Raw genomic sequence first — 21,479 nt, 5'->3', positions numbered from 1 at the left:
TGAGTCTGCTACACAAATCTCAATGTAAAAATGAGTTCTTGTTTTAACCAAGCTCACGTCGTTCTCAATGCCTTACTTTTCTTAGCTCTATTTCCCACGGCCACATGTCTCGTCAAGGTCTTGATTTCATGCCTGGATCACCACCCACCCATTTCTGCTTCCAGCACCTGATGACAAGGGACCCCTTCTTCAAGAGTGCATGGCATCCTTCAGGAGCGCACCCAGCAGCCCCTCTCTCAGAAGAGCAGAGGCCTCCCTTCTTCCGTTTGTGCCCAGCACTGACGTGGAACGCCTGCCTCCTTCTGGACTTTTCCAGATCCTAGGAAGTCGGCTCCCCACTCCCAGCTGCCTGCTGTTCCTGCCACGCTCCCAGATGTGCCTGGCGGCCGTTCTCTGCACAGGGAACCCCATGAGCTTTCCTTCCCTTTGGACAGACCTTGTTCCTGAAGATCTTCAGAACTGGTTGGAGAACCAGGCCCTGCTTCACCAATCACCATGTGACCGGCTCTCTACCATCTTCTCTCTGATTTCTCATGACTCATTTTCCTTTCTTCTTATCAAGCTAATTATCATTACTTACATACATCTGTGTTTATAAGTAGCGGTCTTTCCAATACGCCTCTCCACTTGCTCATGTGGGATTTTGACATTTTACTCAACTTCCTGTGCTTTGGTCTGTTGATCTGCAAAATGCTTGGAATAATAGGCCGCTCACAGGGCTTTGTGAATGTTGGGTGTGGTGACGGGGCTCAAGGATTGAAAACGGGTCCTGGCACAAAGTAAGCCTTCCATAAACAGAGTTGTAGGAAGACTTTTATTCTTCTACTCATCTGAGTATTCATATAATTGCTTATAGGGAAAGAGACAACAATGACTCCATGTCTGCTGAAGCTCCCTAAAGATGAAGACCTTGGTTTTTGGTTGTCTTTTTAAGGAGTTATTTATTCATTTTAGGGGGAGGGGCAGAGAGAGGGACAGGGAGACTCTCCAGCAGACTCCCTGCTGAGCGTGGAGCCTGAAGTGGGGCTCAATCCCAGGACCCTGAAATCATGACCTGAGCCACAAGCAAGACACAGATGCTTAACTGACTAAGCCACCCAGGTGCCCCTGGTTTTTTTGTTTTTTAAATTTATTTAATTCTTAGCACCTAGAATGATACTTATACTTCGTGAACGGCTATCAGATGTGAGGACACCACAGTGCCCGGATGAAAGAGCTTGGAACTGTCACCAGCGCCTGGTGGTGTGTTTGCTCATGACACGGCGTATAGCTGGGATTCAACACGGCCTGTTTCCTTGGTTCTAGAACAATCCCACGCTCTTAAAAAACGGAGATGTAATTCACATTCACAATTTTCACCCTTTCAAGCATATAACTAGGTGGTTTCTCGTGTGCTCAGAAGCCATCATCACGACCTCGTTCCGGATCATCTTCATCGCTGTGTCCGGCCGCAGCCCCTCCCGTTGCTCCTCCGTCGAGTTCCAACAACCTCTGCTCGCTCTCTCTCTCTCTCTGTGCATTTGCCTAGTCTGGACATCTTGTGGGAATGCGATCACATGATATGTGGCCTTTTAGGCAGCCTGTGACAGCATTTTATTCCTTTCAGGCTGAGTGAGACCCCACTGGGAGGAGAGAGCCGACTGTGTACTCGTCATCGGATGGGCATTTCCACTATTTCCACTTTTTGGTTGTTATGAATTAATAATGATACTAAATGTCTCATTTCACTTTGGCTTTTGCATGGTTCTCATCAAGCGTGAGCACATAAAACTTCTCTCTCTTCTCTCTCTTCCTCCCAAGAGCCTCCAAGGTTAAACCACCAAACCAAAATTTAACCAGTCCCCCAAACAGCTTAAATGGTCCTTGCTCTCAGGCGCGTTTGCGTTATAACAATGCTTCCAGAGGTCTCAAGTGCTGGATGTGGGCCCAGGTCAATCCACCCCTGGTAGTAGGATCTTTGGATAAGACTTCTGGACTGTCCCTTGGAGCAGGAGGCCTGAAACTCAGCAGGCTTGAGCAGAAGTGGACACTGTTTCCTGACTTGAGAAAGCATTTGGCCCTTCCCTTGGCCTTGCAGAGACGTATGATCTCAGAGAGCAAGTCAGCCGCCTCTTGCTGGTTGGAGTTTGAACAGCTACCCGAGAAAGGGTGACAGCTGGGAGACTCCGCTTGGTAAGAGCTCTGGGAAGCAAATAGGAGGCGCCCCGGAAAGCAAGATGGCCCCATCACCTTGTAACGTAGTAAGCATCCCCTCGGCTGGGTCCTAGATGATTACAGGAACAACAACAACATCCCAACAGACAGAAGAATAAATATTTCCCACTTATTTGGGTGCAGGGTTTGGGGTGGGTAAAAAGCATAAAAAATGAACCTACATGCGACATTCAGTTTGTTTCAATGGCTACAGGTTTCCGAAGGTCCGAGATTTACAGAAACGCCAGCTCTCACTGAAATAGTTATGTATGGCGTTAGCCTTTCACATCTGGTGGTACAGAATTAATGTACTAACTTTTGTTGTTTCATATGCGAAAACATGGAAAGAACTCAAGGCTTGGGGAGGGCGGGTCATACATTTCTATGACATTTCTAGGTGGTATCTAAGTTACACCTCCTGACGAGTGTGCCACCGAAGCCGTCTTCAGTTAGCGAGGCTCATGCGTGAGAAATGAATCCGAGACCTAAGGATGAGAGCTGAGCTGGAGACGCAAACATCCCGCCCTTCCCTCGCTTAGCTAATGCCTTAGAAAAGCTAAGCCCTTCTCAGTGTTCAACATTTGACCTTTCCCAGGACAAGAAGGGGCCAAGTTTAATTTTCTTGAGCTGATCTGAGGATTGACATGAGTTATTTTTTATTTTTTAAGACTTTATTTATTTCAGAGGGAGAACATGGGCAGAGGGAGCAGCAGAGGGAGAGGGAGGAGCCGAGCAGGGAGCCCGACGCGGGGCTCGATCCCCGGATCCTGAGATCATGACCTGAGCCAAGGACAGATGCTTAATCGACTGAGCCACCCATGAGTTAATTTTTAGAACAATTGTTCAGATTGTCAAGGGCTCCCCAAGGACCAAGGCTGCTGCCTGTACAGGGCCCCCGTGTGCTTGAATTACAGATGCTTGTTACCCCGGATGGTATTGAGTTAAAGCCACAGATGAGGTCTACTTCCTCTTCCCTGGCAATGAGCAGCTATAGTTTTTAAAATCACAAATATTCTTGTTCTCTGAGTCAGTAGCATGATGAATTGTCCCCAGACCACTCATAAAATGTGCGTGCATGTATGCTCACCGTGGCATTTTTCAGAGTTGGAAACTCGACCAATGCCCATCAGTATGGAACGAGAAAATAAATTATGGAGTATCCCTGAGATGCACAGTCATCCCTCAAACCAGACGAAGGGGATTAACATGTTCTAACAAGGAAAAGCACCGCGATATAGTACATTTAAGTTAGTTACACAACAGAACAGTGTGACCTCATTTAAGAAACAATTAATCATACATGTGAGCAGATACATAGGAAAAAATGAGAAGGAACATACACCAAATTATTAACAGTTCCCTCTGGGGCCTGGACTTACGGGCGCTCAAATATTTGCAGTATATTTCTGTAGTTTACATAGTATTACATATAATAATGTGTATATATAATTATATGTATTATTAATAGGCAGTAGAAAGTCATTTTGATAAGAAAAACACATGGCAAAATATGCATAGTAAATGATGGAAAATGAAACCAGCTTCCAGCTTGCTGTCCATGATCTGGGGCTTTACCTTTTCCCTGAAATGCTCATTCCTGGAGGCCGCAGCCAGGTAAAGCATCACAGCCCGGCTCACTTGGCCGTCGTTCCCAGTGAGCAGCAGAGCCAAGGTCCTGAGTACTTCCTGCTGGGCGGGGAGACTGCTGGGCGCAAGGTCACGTAAGGCCTGAAGCAGCTTCTCATCTCTCAGCGATTGCAGAGTCTGAATCAAGGAAACTAGCAAGTGAAAAGAAAGCAGAAGACCTTCTAGTTCCATCCACGTCACTGCAGTAAGTCAATCAGAGAAAGACAATTATCATACGATCTCACTCACATGGGGAATTTGAGAAACAAAACAGAGGATCATAGGGGAAGGGAGGGGACAATAAAATAAGATGGAATCAGAGAGGGAGACAAATTAGAGAGACTCTTAATCACAGGAAACAGACTGAGGGTTGCTGGAGGGGAGGGGAGGGGGGAACGGGGTAACGGTGGGGGATGGGCACGAAGGAGGGCACGAGATGGGATGAGCACTGGGTGTTATATGCAACTGATGAATCACTGAATTCTCCCTCTGAAATTAATAATATGCTGTATGTTAATAAATTGAATTTAAATATTTTTTTTAAAAAAAGAAAGCAGAGTTCACCTTCTGACCATAGGGTAACAAACTCACTAAAAATATAAATACGACTCAGGTATATATATGATAAAAGGCTCAAGTATGAAAAATGAGCCTATGTTAAAGGTGATATTTCCAATTAGTGAGAAATTATTATTTTCACTCATGAGTGAAAATTTTCACTAATATTTGAAATATTACATCATTCAAATAACTATATTAAGGCAAACGGCAAACCATACGAGGGAACCAGTGAAGGCGGACCTCCGTCCCGTATGGCCAGACTGAAATAATGTACAGATGAATAGTCCAACGTAAAAATAGAGAGCAAAGAAAATACAAGCACACACTTTGTCCAGTCTTCCTGATGATAGCAAACGCTGCTGTCCTTCTTCTAGTCTTACCCGTATAGCAAAGCCCTCACCCCGAGTGACCTCAGCTATCCGTTCTCTCTGTCAGTACTTGGGCAGAGAGGCAGCCAACTAGGAGAAATCCAGTCAGTTGGTTGGAATATGGAGAGAGCATGATAAAAATATAAAATTCTGAGTCCCGTGTGGACACAATGACCACGTTCCAGGACTAAGGAATATATTCCAATCCCTGACGAGGAATCCAGCACGGGTCTCAATTAGCCACAGAAACATTAGGGTGAGAGCATGTCTCATCAGTGCAGATGGGAAAATATAACCTAACATCCATGTTCCATCGGCAGAACAGCATCTTCTCTACCGTGGACACATGAGTGAATTTTGGAGATTTTTTTTTTTCTTTTAATTTCCTATTCTTCCTGCTGGGGATGTTCTGGTCATTTTACTTCTTTATAAATAAATACCCCAGCAGGAGGTCTCAAGACAGTAGTATGTATAACAACCAAACAATGGAAGACAATCTAACTGTTCAACAATCGTCAACCATATTAGTATGCTTCCAAAGGCAGGGGTGCTACAAAACTTAAAGAAGTTTTAAAGAACAACATGAGATATAACATCAAAAAAAACCTAGGATAGGGGCGCCTGGGTAGCTCAGTGGGTTAAAGCCTCTGCCTTCAGCTCGGGTCGTGATCCTGGGGTCCTGGGATCGAGCCCCGCTTCGGGCTCTCTGCTCTGCGGGGAGCCTGCTTCCTCCTCTCTCTCTCTGCATGCCTCTCTGCCTACTTGTGATCTATGTCTGTCAAGTAAATAAATAAAATCTTAAAAAAAAAAAAAAAAAAACCTAGGATAGGGGTGCCTGGGTGGCTCAGTCAGTTAGGTGGCTGTCTTCCAGCTCAGGTCATGATCCGGGGGTCCTAGGATCGAGCCCCAGATCCAGCTCCCTGCTCAGTGGAGAGCCTGCTTCTCCCTCTCCCTCTGCCTGCCGCTCTGCCTACTTGTGATCTCTCTCTCTCTGTCAAATAAATAAATAGATAAATCTTAAAAAAAAACCAACTACCCTAGGATATACTACTCTATCAGAAATCATCACAATTTGGAAATTTACTCAGAAAACTGCTTTAGTAAGACCATGACAAACTGAGAATGAAGAAACGACAACTATCCCAAGGTGAGAGCCTCTGGTCTCTTGCCTCTACTCTCCTTCCAGAGCTCCGGACCAGCGTCTGCCGGTGGTGAGGCCTATGCAGACTCTCCCATGTTCCGGCTGGTGTGGCCGGAGGTGGAGGAGGATGTGAGGCTTCTCCCTGGGATGAAACCTCAGGGACAGACGTGTCCATGCAGGGTTTGATGTTCCAGAGAGAAGGGCTAAGCCCGGTGCTGTGCCAGCCCATCCAATCCTAAAAAACGTACCTCATTCCCACCCCTTTTCCCCAGCACTGTCAGGCCTTGGTGGGTTTACAGAGCATGGACGTGGGAACCAGAAAACCGGCCCCTCACATCCTGACTCCACTCCTAAAGGGGTTTTCCCTCCATGCGGGTGCTTATTTTATTTCTAATACTTGAAGCACCACACTGCTAGGCTGGTGGCCGTTCTTCTCATTCCTTGGATCCCCAGCTGGAGATTCAGTTTTCCATCTTCTCTTCTTTCCTTATCAACGTGCCACTCTGCTTTTTTTTTTTTTTTTAAGATTTTATTGATTTGAGAGAGAATGAACAGGGTGGAGGAGCAGAGGAAGAGAGAGAGAGAGAAAGACAGACTCCCCACTGAGCAGGGAGCCCAATGTGCGACTTGATCCCAGGACCCTGGGATCATGACCTGAGCCGAAGGCAGATGCTTAACCGACTGAGCCACTCAGGCACACCTCCCATTGCCTTCTTGTGAATCCTGCTTCTGCTTATAATATGAAAGCACCACCAAAAAGGGCAACCTGAAATAGTCCCCACTGTAGGCTTGATCCCACAAATGGCGAATACAGTACATTAATGAAGAAAAGAAATGACATCGGTAAATCATTTAGCAGCTTCTCGTCAACATTACACCCCTGCTGGGTGACTGGGACGCACTGAGTAAACCCCCGCTTCATTGCCAAGAGGCCCACTAATGTTAAGGGTCCAAAAGTCACTGAAAAGGCAGATCTGAACCCAGCTGTGGACTTGGGGAGAAACGAAAAGGCTCCCCTCACTCAACACTACACCCAAAAAGCCCAGAGCGGACTCCAAAGGGAGCCACCGCACAGTGTGACAAAGAACACGTCCCACCTTGCTTGGCCAGCTGGTTCACGTGAGTCTCGAGGTCGCTCACACCGTGGCTGGTAAAATAACCGTAATACTGGAAAACGGTGACAACTTCCAAAGGGAGGCTGGAGGGGAGTAGTGGCTCAGCCCGGTCCAGGATCTGGGACACCAGGGTTCGGAACACTGTTTGGAAGGGAAAGATGGGAAGCAGCTTTGAAGAGACATGACCGTTCATTCATGTTTTACTGCGGTACGTGGCAGAGAGGAGTCTGGGAGCTGAGCTGGTCCTCAGCACTCCGCTCGGTGAGTTTCGCATTGATGTGTACACACACCTGTCACCGCCATTAGGGACGAGGTGCAGAACTCGCCTGGCTCCCCACAAGGTAAGCTTGTGCCCCTTCCCACTCTAGGTTACTAATCATCTGGCTTCCATCTACATGAATTAGCCTCGCCTGTTTTGAGCATCATGTAAATGGAATGATCTAGTAGGTGCTTTTTGTATCTGGCTCCTTTTACTCAACAAAATATCTGTGAGATTCATCTACATGTTGCTTAGAGCAGTCATTGGTTCTTTTTAAAAACTGCTGTGTAATCCCCTACTGTGGGAATCTGTTACTATTGATAAAAGCACAATACATAGATACAATACTATGCATAGGCACATCTACATACACACATACATACCCACAAAATACACTCATTTTCTTGCTGGTGGGCATTTGAGTTGTTTCTGATTTTTGGCTTTTGTGAATAAAGCTGCTATGAACTTTCCTAGGCCTGTCTTTTTTGTGAGTATAAGCAGGTACTTTCCTTGATATATTTAGGAGCGGAATTGCTGGGTCATAGGGTAGGGGTACATCTAGCCTTAGTGGAAATCGCCCAACAGCTTTTCCCAAGGGGTTATTTCCCGTGGCACTCTCAGATTGGTGGCATTTTAATGAAAAATGCCTACAACCACCTAAATGGCAATATAGAAACACAGAGCTTTTAAAAGCTGATAATCTGATTTATCTGCTGATAATCTGATTTAAAACATGATTTAAAACATGTCCAAGTCTTTCTTTTCTTAGATGGTACTGAGCGGATGCTGCTTTCTCTGCAGAGTCAGTCATTGTCCCGGGGGAGGGACCCGCCGGCGCTCACTCTTAGGCCAAACGGCAGAGGTGCTGTCCCCTCACGGCCGCCCCTTACCTGGGTCTGCAAGCCCGGGGTGCTCTCTGTTGATGGTTCCGGCAAAGCTGGCTTCCAGCTGCTTTATCACTCGGCCGGCCGAGCTGTGGTAGACACCGGCTGGGCTGCAGCACTTGGTCCAGAAGGACAGCAAGGACAGCTTTTTGTGAAATTCTGGGATGGCTGGAAGAGAGAGCAACCCCGACCCCAACGTCGCACATTTTGAAAGAAGCAGGTGAAGAGATGAACCTGTGTGGGGGTGGGGCAAGCGCCAGGGCCCCCTTCTCTCTTTCTTTTTAAAAAAAAAAAAATTTTTTTTCCAAAGTAGGCTCCACACCCAGTGTGGGGCTTGAACTCACGACCCCAAGATCCAGAGTCTCGGGCTCCGCCAATGGCCAGGTGATCCAGCCGGGCATCCCCTAAAGATTGTGGTGTTTAATCGGAACTACAAGATCTCTCTGTGCTTGGCAGATTTTCCAAAGGACCCAGAAGTTATGCCCTTCCAGCCTGGGCAACTGAGGACATGCAGCAAAAGCAAAACTGTTCGCTTTCAGTGAGAGAAAACACAGCAGCTCTACTCTTGGAAGATGTTCTCACTGTGTCCTCTCTGGTAACTTGGCAGCAAAACATGAGAATGAAACTCAGGAAGAGTATCATGCCAGGCAGCCCAGGGTTAGCATCTCCCTGGTGTGTGGTTGTGATGGCCTAGGAGTGCCTGAGAGCAGGGAGGACACGAGTCACTCACACCCGGAGTGTCTGGTCCCTGTTTCTGCCTCTCAGCCACCCTCCAGGGTCCCCTTTCTCTGGTAGAGGAAGCCTGTGAGATGGCCTACAAGGTGGACGCTGGTGCTGATTATGGACTAGTGTCTGACGTCCGGGGCTGGCAGGCCCTCTAGAAAACACAGTGTCTGCTGGTTGGACTCCAAGGTGTTCAGGAGACCACACTGGGGAGGGGACATTCCTCTGTTTTATGGCCCGAGCATGAGCTCCTGCAGTCCTGAGGCGTCAGGGGCAAGATGCGGCCGGCGAGCGCGGGCATGGAGGTGGGACACACACGTACTTACCTTCAATGACGGAACTGATGTTCCCTATGTTCTCATCGCTGACTGCTGACAGCTTCTCCACCACCTGGATTTGCCTAGAAAGCTTCTCTAAGAGACTGCTCGCCACGAATGGGGTTTTGCTTGAGAAAACAATTTGCTGAGGAGACAAACAGAACCAGGGGCTCAGTTCCGCTGCTGTCAATGGAGGTTTCCCGGCCCAACCGCCTCCTTCCTAACTCAGCGGTCAGGCAAACTCAACCCGTGCGGTGATTTAGTTCCGGCTTGAGAACGTTCCTCATTCCAGGCCGATGACAAGAGCTGATGAAATCACACATGTTTTTGTTGCTTTACAACCTTTTTTCGTGCCTGTATAGATTCTGGAACGTTCTCAATAACAGAGCTGCAAGGTTCTGATAAAGTTGCCTTTGCTTTTTATGTATCGTAAATTTTGTAAATCCTCTTTGAGACCATGAGGGCATATTTAGGCTGCTTATCTGTGTGCTAACAGAAAGAAAGATTTATTTCACAAGTAGTGATTTTTCACAGCATGGATTGAGTTCCTTGTTTTCAAGCTGAACGTTAAGAACATGTTGTATAATAATCATGATTATAATCAAGGCTATCTCATTCTAATTAATGAGTGCTTTTTAGGTACCAGGCACTGGTCTGAGCCCATGTATTAGCTCGTTGTGATTTCCTACAGCCACCCTGTGAGGTGGGTACTGTTGATAGTGTATTTTAAGCATTTTATTTATTTATTTAGTGCCCGAGCACATAGAGGGCAGAGGAAGGAGGAGAAAGAACACCTCAAGCTGAGTGCAGAGCCCGACGCGGGGCTCGATCTCACGACTCTGAGATCATGACCTGAGCCGAAACCAAGAGTTGGACCCTTAACCCACAGAGTGACCCAGGTGTCCCTTGGTATTCCATTTTACTGCTGAGGAAACTGAGGTCAGAGAGATCAAGTAATGTGTCCAAGGCCAAATACATAGCAAGTGACTGCACCTACGTGCAGGTCACAAGAGCAAAGGGCATGAGAGAGGACAGAAGTCAGTGGCTGCGTGGATGTTCTTGTCCTTTCTGTGTCCCTTGGAGACCTGTCCCGGTCACGTGGTGGGCATGGAGGCAGGATGCATCCTGTACTAAACCCCCTAGAACACACAAATAGGGTTTTCAAATCCAGAAGTCTCGTGAAACAATTATGTACTGATGCCTTTCCTCTAAGGAAATACAGGAGAAATGAACTGATTTGGGGCATAATTATAACTATCATGATTCTTATGGAATACCCATTTTTATCTCTTTGCAATTACATGCCAACTGAAGGCATTAACTCACCGATTCAGCAGCAGATGTGAGTTAGAAATTAAGCTTCTAATCCTTACTTTATTCCACATCTTTTATATCTACCTCTTCTGTTTTTCCTGGCACTGATGTCCCCCCACAGAAGAGCTGACGTGTGATAACCATGGCCTGAGTCTAGACAACAACATGGCACTGAAGAGTGTCTGCTGATTCCTCTTCGAGAGAAAACATCCATTCATTTACGGAAGAGAATTCTCCTACGTTTCACAAAATAATGACTTTCCCTCTAAAAGGCGAATAGGTCCTTGGCTCAGGCCAGAATCAGGCTCAGCAAGGACGAAGAATGGTGAAAACTGTCTCATTCAAGGGCTTGGGGAATAGAGAATAGCTAAAAGTAAATCACAGTCCTTGCCCATTTTGGTCTGAAAAAAAAAAAAAAAGCACCTCCTGCCAGATTGCCAGTAAATGGCTTGCCATAAACAGCGCACAAATTCAGCAGCCAACAGAAGAGATCAACGGGGATGGTGGCCAACTCAGTGACAAGAGTCCTCATTGCCAGCCAGTTTCCCACAGTGTCTGAGGTGACTCTGTGGCTCTTTATTCGGGAAGCAGAAGCATGTGCTACACTGCATCAGTATATTACGCAAGAAGCGCCCTAACCCACTTCTGGTCCCTCTGCGGCCCCTTCCTCCCGTCCCTGCCTCTAGTCTTCCAGTGGGTCCCCTGCTCTTAGGAGCATGACTCCTCCTTTTTGGCCCCCTTCCTGCCTGGCCAATGCCCCCACAGACCTTGACATTTGCTGTCACACTCTTCTCCTGTTCCCCACGCGTGTAAGCAGGCTAGCGCAGACAGGCAACCCGGCGTGGAGGACGCCTTTAAATAGATGCTCAGGAAAAAATGCTTTGTCAAGACACCTAAAGCACTTCCTGCAACCAAAGAATTCCCAAATCTGTGCTCCGCTACTGTAAAACCTTAACCGGTAAACAACCTGAAATGAAAATTAAGGCCCACGGTGCCCCAGAATGAGAGCTAACTGGTAATGATAATGTCCTATGAAAGTGCTCTTTCTCGCTGCTGGTAAGTCTTTATCCCAGATCTGGAGAGCTGGGGTTATATGCTACAGCATTTTTCCCTTTAGCTGTCCGGGTGGTAGAAAGCCAAGTCAGGAGACAAGTGCACACCAAAGGATGCTCAGTAGCTCTCACTTTCAAAGTCCATTCATTTGTAGCTGGCAGAACACAAAAATTTTTCCCTAGTCACATGACTCTTCTCTTTTATCAAATGATTTGACATCAAGAACTAACCTAGGACCTCTTAAAGTGTGGAGAGCTAAGGGGCGCCTGCGTGGCTCAATCAGTTAAGGTCTGTCTTTAGCTCAGGTCATGATCTCAGGGTCCTGGGATGGAGCCCCACATCGGGACCTCTGCTCAGCAGGGAGCCTGCTTCTCCCTCTCCCTCTGACGCTCCCCCTGCTTGTGCTCTTTCTCCCTGTCTCTCAAATAAATAAAATCTTAAAAAAAAGAATGAAGTGTGGAGAGCTGGGTTTTACAATAAAACCCCAGGGCTCAGGGAGGATGGCCATGCCCATGAGAATGTTTGAGTTGCCCCAACTCAAAGGAAGACGGTTCTCTTTTTCCTGAATTTTCATTTCTCTGGCGTAACTGAAAAAGGAAGCCCACCTTGGTGCGTCCACAGCCTGGGCTCTGAGGCACGCAGTCAGCAGTCCTACCTGAACGAGCTGGGTGCAGTACTGAAGGTGCCTGACGATGGTGATGTCCAGGCTTTCATTCCCCGTGGTCAGCGGCAGAGGGCTTCCGGCCACACTAGTCCCGACCCCTGTGTCCTCTGTCAGTGCTTCGCTAAGGTGCCCCCTGGCTTCAGGGTGTGTGGCTCTGTAGGTCCTGGAGCAGGAAGGGGAGTGAGATGTTAGTTTCTTTTGGCATGGAAACCCCAGGTCACCTCAACAAAACTCAAGAAAGGCCCCCTCTGGCACCCACTGAACGGGAGGCTTTCGCTAAGCCCGCCTCGAAAAGCCTAGCTACCTTTCCAAAGCTGCTTCTGGGTTCAGCCTGGTCAACCCATGTGCCTTGTTACAAGATCGAGCAAACAGATTGCTCCCAGAGTTCTCTGTTTGTTGCCCGAGCACAATGAGCCCTTTGTAAAGCCAGCACACCAAGGAGTCTTTGAGACGGGCTCTCGTTTTTGTGCTTGTTATACTTGCTTGCTTGGTGGATGGGAAATTGCCAGATTTTCTGGGATTAAACTGTCCTCTGTATTTGTGGTCGCCCCAAGAGCAAGACCATTAAGAAGTAAAGTCAAGGCTTTTTCTTGGCCTCAGATCAATTGCTCCTTGAAGAAAAGGAGAAAGTTGCCAGCAGGAGACATGACGTTCTGCCCCAGACAAAGGCTATAAGGGGGCATCTGAATCTTCCCAGGCGGGGCTTGGTTCTGCCTCTTATGCCTGGTTTCAGCCTCGCCGTGGAGCTGTCTCAAGTTGTATCGTGACAGGCACTTAGATTTACAAATAAAATCTGTTGCCTCTATTATCTAATTTTGTTCTGAAAATTAATCTGTGTGGGAAAGAGGGAGTAGCTGTCTCATTTCACACATGGGAGGGCTGACTGGCACGGATATTCACCACCGTGTCCTGTTACACAGCTGGCGGCGACCAGGCAGCTAGTGGCTTCTGGGTTCGCGCCCCTCCCCCCGCCACCGCCCAGCCCCTGGGATTTAGAAAAATCATGCACCTGAGCTTAGAGGCCTTGAACATTTTCCTCCAGTTAACTTTTACCTCCAAGGGGAAAGCACTCTGCTGGTGTCCCGGCCATCAGCACATATTTAAAACACACACATACACACACACACGCACAAACACAATTTCCACAATTTCACCTAATCCCGCTGATGACATAAAGTCAATCAGTTTAGACAATTTAATATCAATGGTCTACAAAATGTACAAAACCCCTGATGGTTTTGTTGTTGAAATGCTTCTGACGGCAGCAAAAATGGAAGTTTAGACTGAGGTCTGACTTTGACATACCATGTAACAGCTTACGCTAACGAGGAGACGGATTTTTGGTTTAGAAGCACTTCACAAGTTCAATCAGGCTAGAAAAACCTCAGCACAGAATGCAGGAATATAACATCAGCCTTCCGGTCATTGAAAAATTTTGTTTACCAGGCCCCTGGCTTGCTCAATGGATAACTCTGTTTCTCACTTTTTTGTTCCCTGATTTTGAAAGAACGACCCCTCCAGGGATGAGAAAGCCCTCAAAAATGTTATTATAACATCACCTAGGGAGGTTTGCGAAGATGGGACAGGTGGAGTTCCTCGTAACTGGAAAACCTGTTTGCATAACACGTCAGCAGTAAAGACGGTGGGAATCCACGCGTTCCTCTGGGGAAGTATGTGTGCGTGTTTTTTCTCCCCCAGCAGTTAATGAAGGTGAGTAGGCTCAAGTGCGTTTGCTTTGTTTCCGCTGAAGTCACAGAACGGACCCCAGACTCCAGCTCCAAACACAAGTTCTGGCTGTCCCAGAAAACTGATGGAGAGGGTGACACTATTTCACCTTCATCGCCCCCTCCCGCTGCCTCACCCCTGCCTGTCCCAGAGAATGTGCAATCAGGTCTCAGCCATGAGTCGGTCAACACTCGTTGTAAGGGAAATACGCGCCCAGGCTGAGACCTGGCTTTGATAAGTGCACCCATAATCTTGATCTGGAACTACTTTGTCGAAGGGAGCAAGAGATAAAGGGGTGGAAAAGGCAGAGACTAGCACAACGAAGAGATTAGAAATAGGACCCAGACGGAGGAGAACCAAGTACAAACGGGTCATCCAGTAGGACTCCTCCGGAAACACAGCATATCTAGTTAATGCGGAATTAATTACACTGGGGTCAGGTAGCAGGCCCCGAACCGTCCAGGACGTACGTGTATACACACAAACATGTCCCTTTCATTTATGAGGAAGAAAAGCAATTCATTTTTCCTTGAACAGCACAAAAGAGGTGAATGATATGTAAACATCGTCCTGGACAGTAAAAGGGAGCTGAAAGTCAATGGCCATTCCTGTGGGAAGTTCTCTCCTCCTGGGAGGGGCCTGGGAGGCGACGGACAGTGACAGAGAACCACTCTCCAGACCTCAGAGGTGTAACACACACCAACTTTACACTTACCTATTTTTCTCGGTCTCGGTGTCTGAAAATACCGAGTCCGCGCCTCCGCCAACATTACAAACCTCATCACCGTCCTCCTCCTCGTCAAAATCAGAGGTGTTCAGGAAATCAAAGCTTTCTAAAGCACTTTCGACTGTAAGACTTAAACTGGAAGACCGGCTGCGGCTTCCGGCCGGCTTGCACTGCAAAGGCAGAAGGCATCAGGGAGAAGATCAACATAGCCAGAGGCAGAAAACACAGCACGCAGCGTTCAACGTGAGATGCGACACTTTCTGGGTTTTTTTCAAGCTTTTATTTTTTGTTGTGGTTGGCGTTAAAAAAAATGCACTTAAACTTTTCATATTAAAAAAAAAAAAAGTACAACAATAGATAAAATGACACAGCATCTGGGATTTGTTCCAAAATCATCTGGCGAGACAGAAGCAGGAAGAAGGACAGAAAAAACAAGACCAGCTCTGAGTGGACATCGTGGAAGCGGGAGATGGGCACGCTGGGGCGCATTCTAGGATTCCTTCTGTTTCTGCCTGAAGTTTTATAATGGAAAGTTGAGGGACTGTGATAGCTCAGAGAGCCCTGGGAGACAGAACTGCTCTAGCCCTCCCTCTGCCTGGCGCTCAACCCCAAAGGAAACACAACCAGCAGACGAGTCTGAAGAGCCATGGCGTCAAGGCCAAATATAACCGATGCGTAACATTACACGGCCATGTCTGTGCTGTCCCAAGACAGAAGCTGGCTGCCCAAGGAACCCATTCCGGGGCTGGAGGAGTCTATCTTGCCAAACACAGACAGAAGCAGGACAAACAGAATAAGGCCAGTTGCTATGGGCACAGAGATGGAAAGACGTCCTTCCAAAGTACTCAAGAGGATGGACGCTGGGGTGGATTGAACAGGACCGATCCTGCAAGGCACAAGAACCAAAGGTCCTGCTTCCAGTTAGGTGGCTCTCCTTGCTGACTTCGTAACACAAGGCAGGCAGCGCCTTGCAGGGGTCTGTCTCTGAGACTCAAGATGGCACAAAAGCACAGGGGAACCCGTCTTTCGGTCTTTAAATCAGAGTTGTTTCATTCACCCTCAGTGATCTCCGTCCCAGAGGCTGCATCACTTAGTCTCTGATCCTCAAGAGGCTTAGCATCCTAGGATGTGAAGGGGAAAAAGAGAAACTTTGTCTAGCAGATGCTTCGATTCTGGCTGGATCCACAGCCACTTGCCCCAGGTCTAAACTCAAACGCTGTTTTCCATCTCAGAGAGAGAGAGAGAGAGAGGGCGCCAGTCCAGATGCAACTTATTCTACGTTCTTCTTTCTTAACCAGCTATCTGCCGAACTTAACCTCACCCATTACGGATGCGTTTAAACATTGATCCTAACAAAGGGAAAGAGGGACACTTAAGGATTTTCAAGGCAGGATCGTTTTGGAACAACAGCAGATGGAAATAATACTCTGGAAAGAAATCTGTGGCCCCCAGGTTGTTCTGACTCACAGACGGCTTGCTCAGTGTTCGCTGGCAGACCCCGCTATCTTAGCCATCTAGAGGCCTGGAGATGGGAGCTGCTCTCCCCACGCGCTTCTCTAAGGCACCTGCTGGAGGGGGGGGTCAGCTGTGTCTTTGAATTTCACACCTTCTGCCCACTAAGTGAAGCTGGTCAACTCCGCAGACCAGAGTCTGTTGAGGTGACAGAAGATGTTTTCACTGGAGTGTTAGACAAGCAGCCTCCATGCAGGAGTCCTGAGCTGGGGCTTCTGAGAAGTATTTTCCAGAAAGCAGAGGCAGAACGCCCTGGCCTGCTTCTTAGTCTGTCGTGAGCTCTGGAGGACCTGGAGAGTCAGCCTGCCCTGGGGACAACCCCCCTCCGAGGTCATGAGCACCACCAAGAAGGATAAGACAGTCTGAAAAGCCTTGGAAATGTGCTCCCACGTGCCACTGAGAAGACCACGATTTACAGACAATCACACAAGGGGATGAGACGGCCTTCTGTGGGCGGAATCTCAGCGAGCCCCTGGCACCTTCTCTTCCAGCCCAGTTGATAGGACAGGTCCCCAGAGAACTGCTCTTTTGTGGAAAAAGGAGTCAGTTCGCCTTCCGTATAGCAAGGCCAGAGTGGCAAAGCTGAGAGCACAGGAGGTGGCTGTGGGATTTGGGACAAAACTCAGGCTCTGTCTTCCTGGGCAGTGTTTTAGAAAGTTCATGCCTGGTGGCAACACAGACATTCTGGTGTGGCAACAGTAGCCTCCTTCCTGGGACTTCCTGCCTGAGAAGGGATCATCCCTCTCACACTCCTCTCCCACCTGGCCTACCCTGAGCTGTCTGAGCAGGAGTGAGGTTGAGAGAGAGAGAGCTCTGGTGGTGGGGGGGGGGGTCCCTGGTTTCTACAGCACAGGAGATGATGACTTGCAAGTTCCGACTCACTGGTTGGGACAAGACCAGACTGGAGAAGGGGGGGTGCAGGGGGAGGTGGGGTGTCGGGTGCAGGGGAAGGCAGGGCGAGGGGTGCAGGGGAGGCAAGGTGAGAGGTGTGGACAGAGGTGGGGTGGGGGGAGCAGAGGGAGGCAGGGTGGGGGGTGCAGGGGGAGGTGGGGTGAGGGGTGCAGGGGCAGGGAGGGGGGAGGTATGGGCCCGGGGCTCCCACATCACAGTTGCCTCTCTTGACTTCAGTCAGAAAGGGACTCTATCCAGTAGCACCTCAGGGAGATTATGATCCCCAAAGTGCCTCCAGCTCCCTTCTGGGATTGCGGTGACTAACCGTGGGGCTGGAGGGGCTCAGACCTTCCGCATGCTGGAGACTGAACTCCTAACCAAGTCGGGGGAAACTCATCTGTGTGACGGAAATAAAAACGAACACGCACTCCTGGTGTTTCAAAGTCGGTGCCATTCAGATGACGACCGTCCCTCAGTTCTGTGATGCAGGGGGATAAAACACCAAGACACACTACTTCCGAGAGAAAGCTGGCTTCAGACGCCTCTCTCCGCACCTAATCTGATTTCCCTAAAATGGTACTTACTTTTAGGATGTCATCCAAGTGCATGACTTCTTGGTTCAGGTCCTGAAACTCTTTGTACTGCTCCTTGTGTGGTTCCAAGGCAAGGAAAAGCCCGCTAAACGCATCTTCTAGGCTTCCATCCAGGAAGGAGCGACAGCCTTCGGATTCTCCGCTGACGGAGCCCTCCAGGGCCAGCCTCTCCGTGGCCCCCGGCACCTCCGCCGAGGTCAGCCTCTTGACCAGCTGCTTCGTGATGTTCCCTTCAAACGTGTCCAGTTCCACGGGCTTGAGCTCCGAGGCCTCGTCGGACACCTGTAGGAGGGCCTCTGCCACGTCCTTCTCCAGGAACAGGGGGGTCCCGGGCCCGTCTGTGTCCTCCTCCACATGTGGCTGTGGCTCTTGGCCTTCTCTGGAGGAGTTTCTAGAAGATGCTGAGCTGGCGTCATCTGAGCCCTCGTTCCGGGAGGCCAGGCTGCTGTGGTTCCGCTCTGCAGGGGTGATGGTAATTTCTGGGTTTGCTGAGCCTGCGGTGGACAGAGGACCGGCTGCGTGGGGGCTGAGGGCACAGTCCCCGTTGGGCAGGTCACTGAAGCTGAGAGACAGGGGCGTTTTCTCCTCAGCTGCCTTTCCGTGGTCAAAGACGTCATCAGGTAGATTAGACTGTGGATAAAAGGCATCTTGTTATTATTTTAAATACAAGCGATATGCTGGGTGGGATTTCTTTCCAGACAAGATGCCGGCAATTAAAATACACACCCAGCGCTTTCATAATCCTAACATGTCAGCTGTTGATTCTGTCTGTGCACGTGTGTGTGAGGCAAAAGAAAAGCCTTTACAGACCATTTCTGGTGCTGAGTCTCGGTGAACGTTCATTATTCTATTCCTAGGTTCGACAGTTTTCAGAAGAAAAGATTGTGGGGAGGGGAGGGAACAGAGCCTATTTCCTAAAATCCAGAATCTCACAGTATTTGGCAGCCATGGTTATGAATAACACTACAAATTTTTTTTTTTTGGCATTTATCTTAAAAGACGTTCCAACACTCATGCTAGTTCACTCAAAAGATGTGATGCTTTGTTCTGCTTCAGTTCTCATAAATTATTTTAAAAGACCCTCTACCCACAACTCCCAAGCCCTTGAAAATGTTCTATTAATTTAGTCACCGTGCCACAAATAACTGAAGGCCAGAAACATAGTTGCAAAGCCTCTGTAAAAATGGGAGAAAAAGATGAATAAACTTAAACCTCTCCCAGAACTGCGTCTAGAAATACCACGTCCTCTTGTCAAGCCGACCCAGGCTGGGTCAAGTACACTCTGTGATTCATGAAGCAGAACTCAGAAAGGAGAGAGGTTACAAATACCCAGGTAATCAAGATCATTTGTTTATGCAGGCATTAAAATGATTTCCAAGTCATCGCTCCTTACGCTGTGGTCTGTGCCGTGTCTCAGGGCCAAGAGCTGCTCTGTGGGAAAAGTTTTCTAGTGATTGGAGATCAGCTCCTTGGAAATGGATCATTTTCTCTTGGGTTCTGGACTGATCTTTTAAGTAAATGGTTAAGTACCAAGTGCATGTCTATTTGAATTCCTTGGGAAGCAAGGAAAAATCACAATATTGCTGGGAATAAGCCCAGGAAACAAAAATGTTCCTGGTAGTGAAATGGAGTAGACAGAAAGACAAAAGCTCCCTGTCCTCCCCAGCAGTCCTCCTGGTCCCCCCACCACTGCTGGACTGGGGACCCCCAGATCCTAACCCATGCAGTTAGTTCAACCCTAACTTTACATTCTCATCTGGCTGGAGGGCGATTCATTTTAACCACGGGGATGAGTGAAGGGACGTGTCCTTGGGACACTCAGGTAACCTTTGCAGGCTCAGGGTCGCCTCTAGAGAATGCTTTCTTCTGTGACCGCCCCCCGAAGAGTGCTGTTCAGAGTTCTGGGGGGCGGGCCCGAAAGTGGAAACTTCTAGAAACTTCTCAGCAGCTGTTGACGAGCAGGTGGGGCTCCAAGGGCCCCAGAGATTGTTTAATTCAGTGCCCTCTGTCTGCCCCCCACACCCTCCACCTCAAGGGGAGAAAGGGGGAACTTCTGGAGCATCTCCCAGAAGCTCTGGGCCCTCCAGGTGGTCCTGTCCCATCTCATCTCATCTTCAAAGCACATCCCTGGCCACCCAGGGTGCCGGGAGGCTCAGTGAAGGCAGGGGGACCTCTCAGTCGGGCTCTTATTCAAATCCCAAAGTCCTGGCCAGCCATTTACCTAAATCCGACGTGCACCTGCGTAAGTGGCCAGCGTGGAGTCAGACTGAGCTGAGACACTCGGGTCAAGGGGACTTCCGGGGCGCCAAGGGGACCTGCCCATGAATGGTCACATGACAGGACAAGGGAGTGAGCTCTAACGAGGCGCGGCATCGCGAGGCAGGACCCCGACACGGGGATGGCTGCCAACCGGGAAACAGGTGGTCCTGGAGCTCAGCCCCGCAGTTCAGGGAGGTTTAGGCTAGGAGGAGGAAGGGTCTTCCAGAGGAGCGGTGGGTGTGCACAGACGGGAGCTCGCAAAGGGGGAGGTGCAGGTGGAGGGTGCTTGGGGCTCTGGGGGCTGCAGCAGGGGACCAAGAACGGGCAATGGCAGGCGAGGCAAGCTTGCTGAAGGCCGGACAGGTACAGCCGCTCTGAGGGCTCTGCCTTTATCCAAAAGGCTCCAAGAAGCCATGGAGGGTTTTCAAAACTCGCTCTCCTTTAAATTATGCTATTAAAACCCCTACCAACTCCCTCCAGAACTTACAGTACGTGAGCGTGAACATACACATTATATCGATAGCTGTGTATACAACAGCATCTGCTATATGTCCATTTTTGGCCCATGTGTTCATGCACATTTTCCTTCTAGAATGTTCCTATTTGCCTTGGAAACTCCGCTAGGTTAGCCTGGCCTTTCTCACCTGTGTTTTGTAATTCACCGAATTAGATGCAATGATTATCATCGTTAACTAGAAAACTTTTTAGTCCTTTCCTTTCTGGACGTTCAAAGATTACTCTTATTTTTCCCCAAAGGTAACTTTTCTAATGTCTGTAAAGAGCAGACGCTTCCATGTCCGTATGTTCTTGTGTGATTTCTTTTGGGATAGGATGTATGACACAGGAACCGTAGCTCCCCTGTTGTATTCCTGACTACAAAAGAAAGAGCTTCGTTTGCTAATGTAGAGAAAAATTAACACACACGACCACAAACTAAGGCAAAGACCATCTTTAAATAAAAGGAGCTCTAGGGAAGTGGGTACAAAGGCTTCTGACTCCCTCACATGCCAGGTCTAAAACTGAGACAGTCCTCAGCGATAAGCTCGCTTAACCTGGGAACAGACACCTTCTCTGACGGTGGAGGGGTAACGGCACTTTTCAAAAACGATGATCTTGTTACCATGGATACCTTCGCCACCGCAGAGAAAATCACGGCACAAAAGCAGGGCTCAGGGATGAGAGGGCCACGCCGGGTCTGTGACAGAGGCGCATGCAGGAACACACTTCCCGCCCCGGGGACAGGACAGCTGTGACCACTGCCCCGCGAGCGAGACAGAGGAGAGAAGAGACACATGGAAGCAAATGCGCCCCGAACCCCCGAGGCGAGCACTGCACGGCGGGCAGGCCACCCACACTCACAGAAAACTCTAGCTCGGCCTTGGGTCTCAGCCTGAGGGAGGGCAGGTCGCTGACAGAGCGGCTGCGGTGCAGCTTGGCAAAGAAAGTGTCCTGCAAGGCACTCAAGACAGACAACCGCCGCGGCTTGGCCGCCGAAGGATGCAGCCACCTCTTCGGAAGTCAAAGCAGACAGCGGAGTTAGCGGGAGACAACAGG

The 21,479-nt window shown here is 48.9% G+C and overlaps 1 protein-coding gene across 3 annotated transcripts in view; it reads right to left on the bottom strand.

Moving 5' to 3' along the window:
* Positions 1–21,479, bottom strand: part of LOC111138641 (RHO family interacting cell polarization regulator 2) — a 210,826-nt gene that overhangs the window by 8,390 nt on the left and 180,957 nt on the right. Inside the window, exons 13-20 of one of the 3 annotated variants that reach the window (XM_022490672.1) lie at positions 21,285–21,434; positions 17,658–18,296; positions 14,659–14,840; positions 12,210–12,381; positions 9,197–9,332; positions 8,154–8,315; positions 6,987–7,145; positions 3,769–3,971 (exon numbers count right to left, since the gene is read on the bottom strand). In XM_022490672.1, coding sequence (XP_022346380.1) covers positions 3,769–3,971; positions 6,987–7,145; positions 8,154–8,315; positions 9,197–9,332; positions 12,210–12,381; positions 14,659–14,840; positions 17,658–18,296; positions 21,285–21,434 — 1,803 coding nt within the window. Of the gene's footprint in view, positions 1–3,768; positions 3,972–6,986; positions 7,146–8,153; positions 8,316–9,196; positions 9,333–12,209; positions 12,382–14,658; positions 14,841–14,999; positions 15,792–17,657; positions 18,297–21,284; positions 21,435–21,479 lie in introns of those variants that run through there. The other 2 variants (XM_022490673.1, XM_022490674.1) reach the window with 2 other exon arrangements.

The sequence above is a fragment of the Enhydra lutris genome, unplaced genomic scaffold (assembly GCF_002288905.1).
Source record: "Enhydra lutris kenyoni isolate GAN:26980312 unplaced genomic scaffold, ASM228890v2 scaffoldscaffold93, whole genome shotgun sequence".
Lineage (NCBI taxonomy): Eukaryota > Metazoa > Chordata > Mammalia > Carnivora > Mustelidae > Enhydra > Enhydra lutris.
Note: the sequence above shows the minus strand (reverse complement) of the source record. Positions and strands in the feature narration are given on the sequence as shown.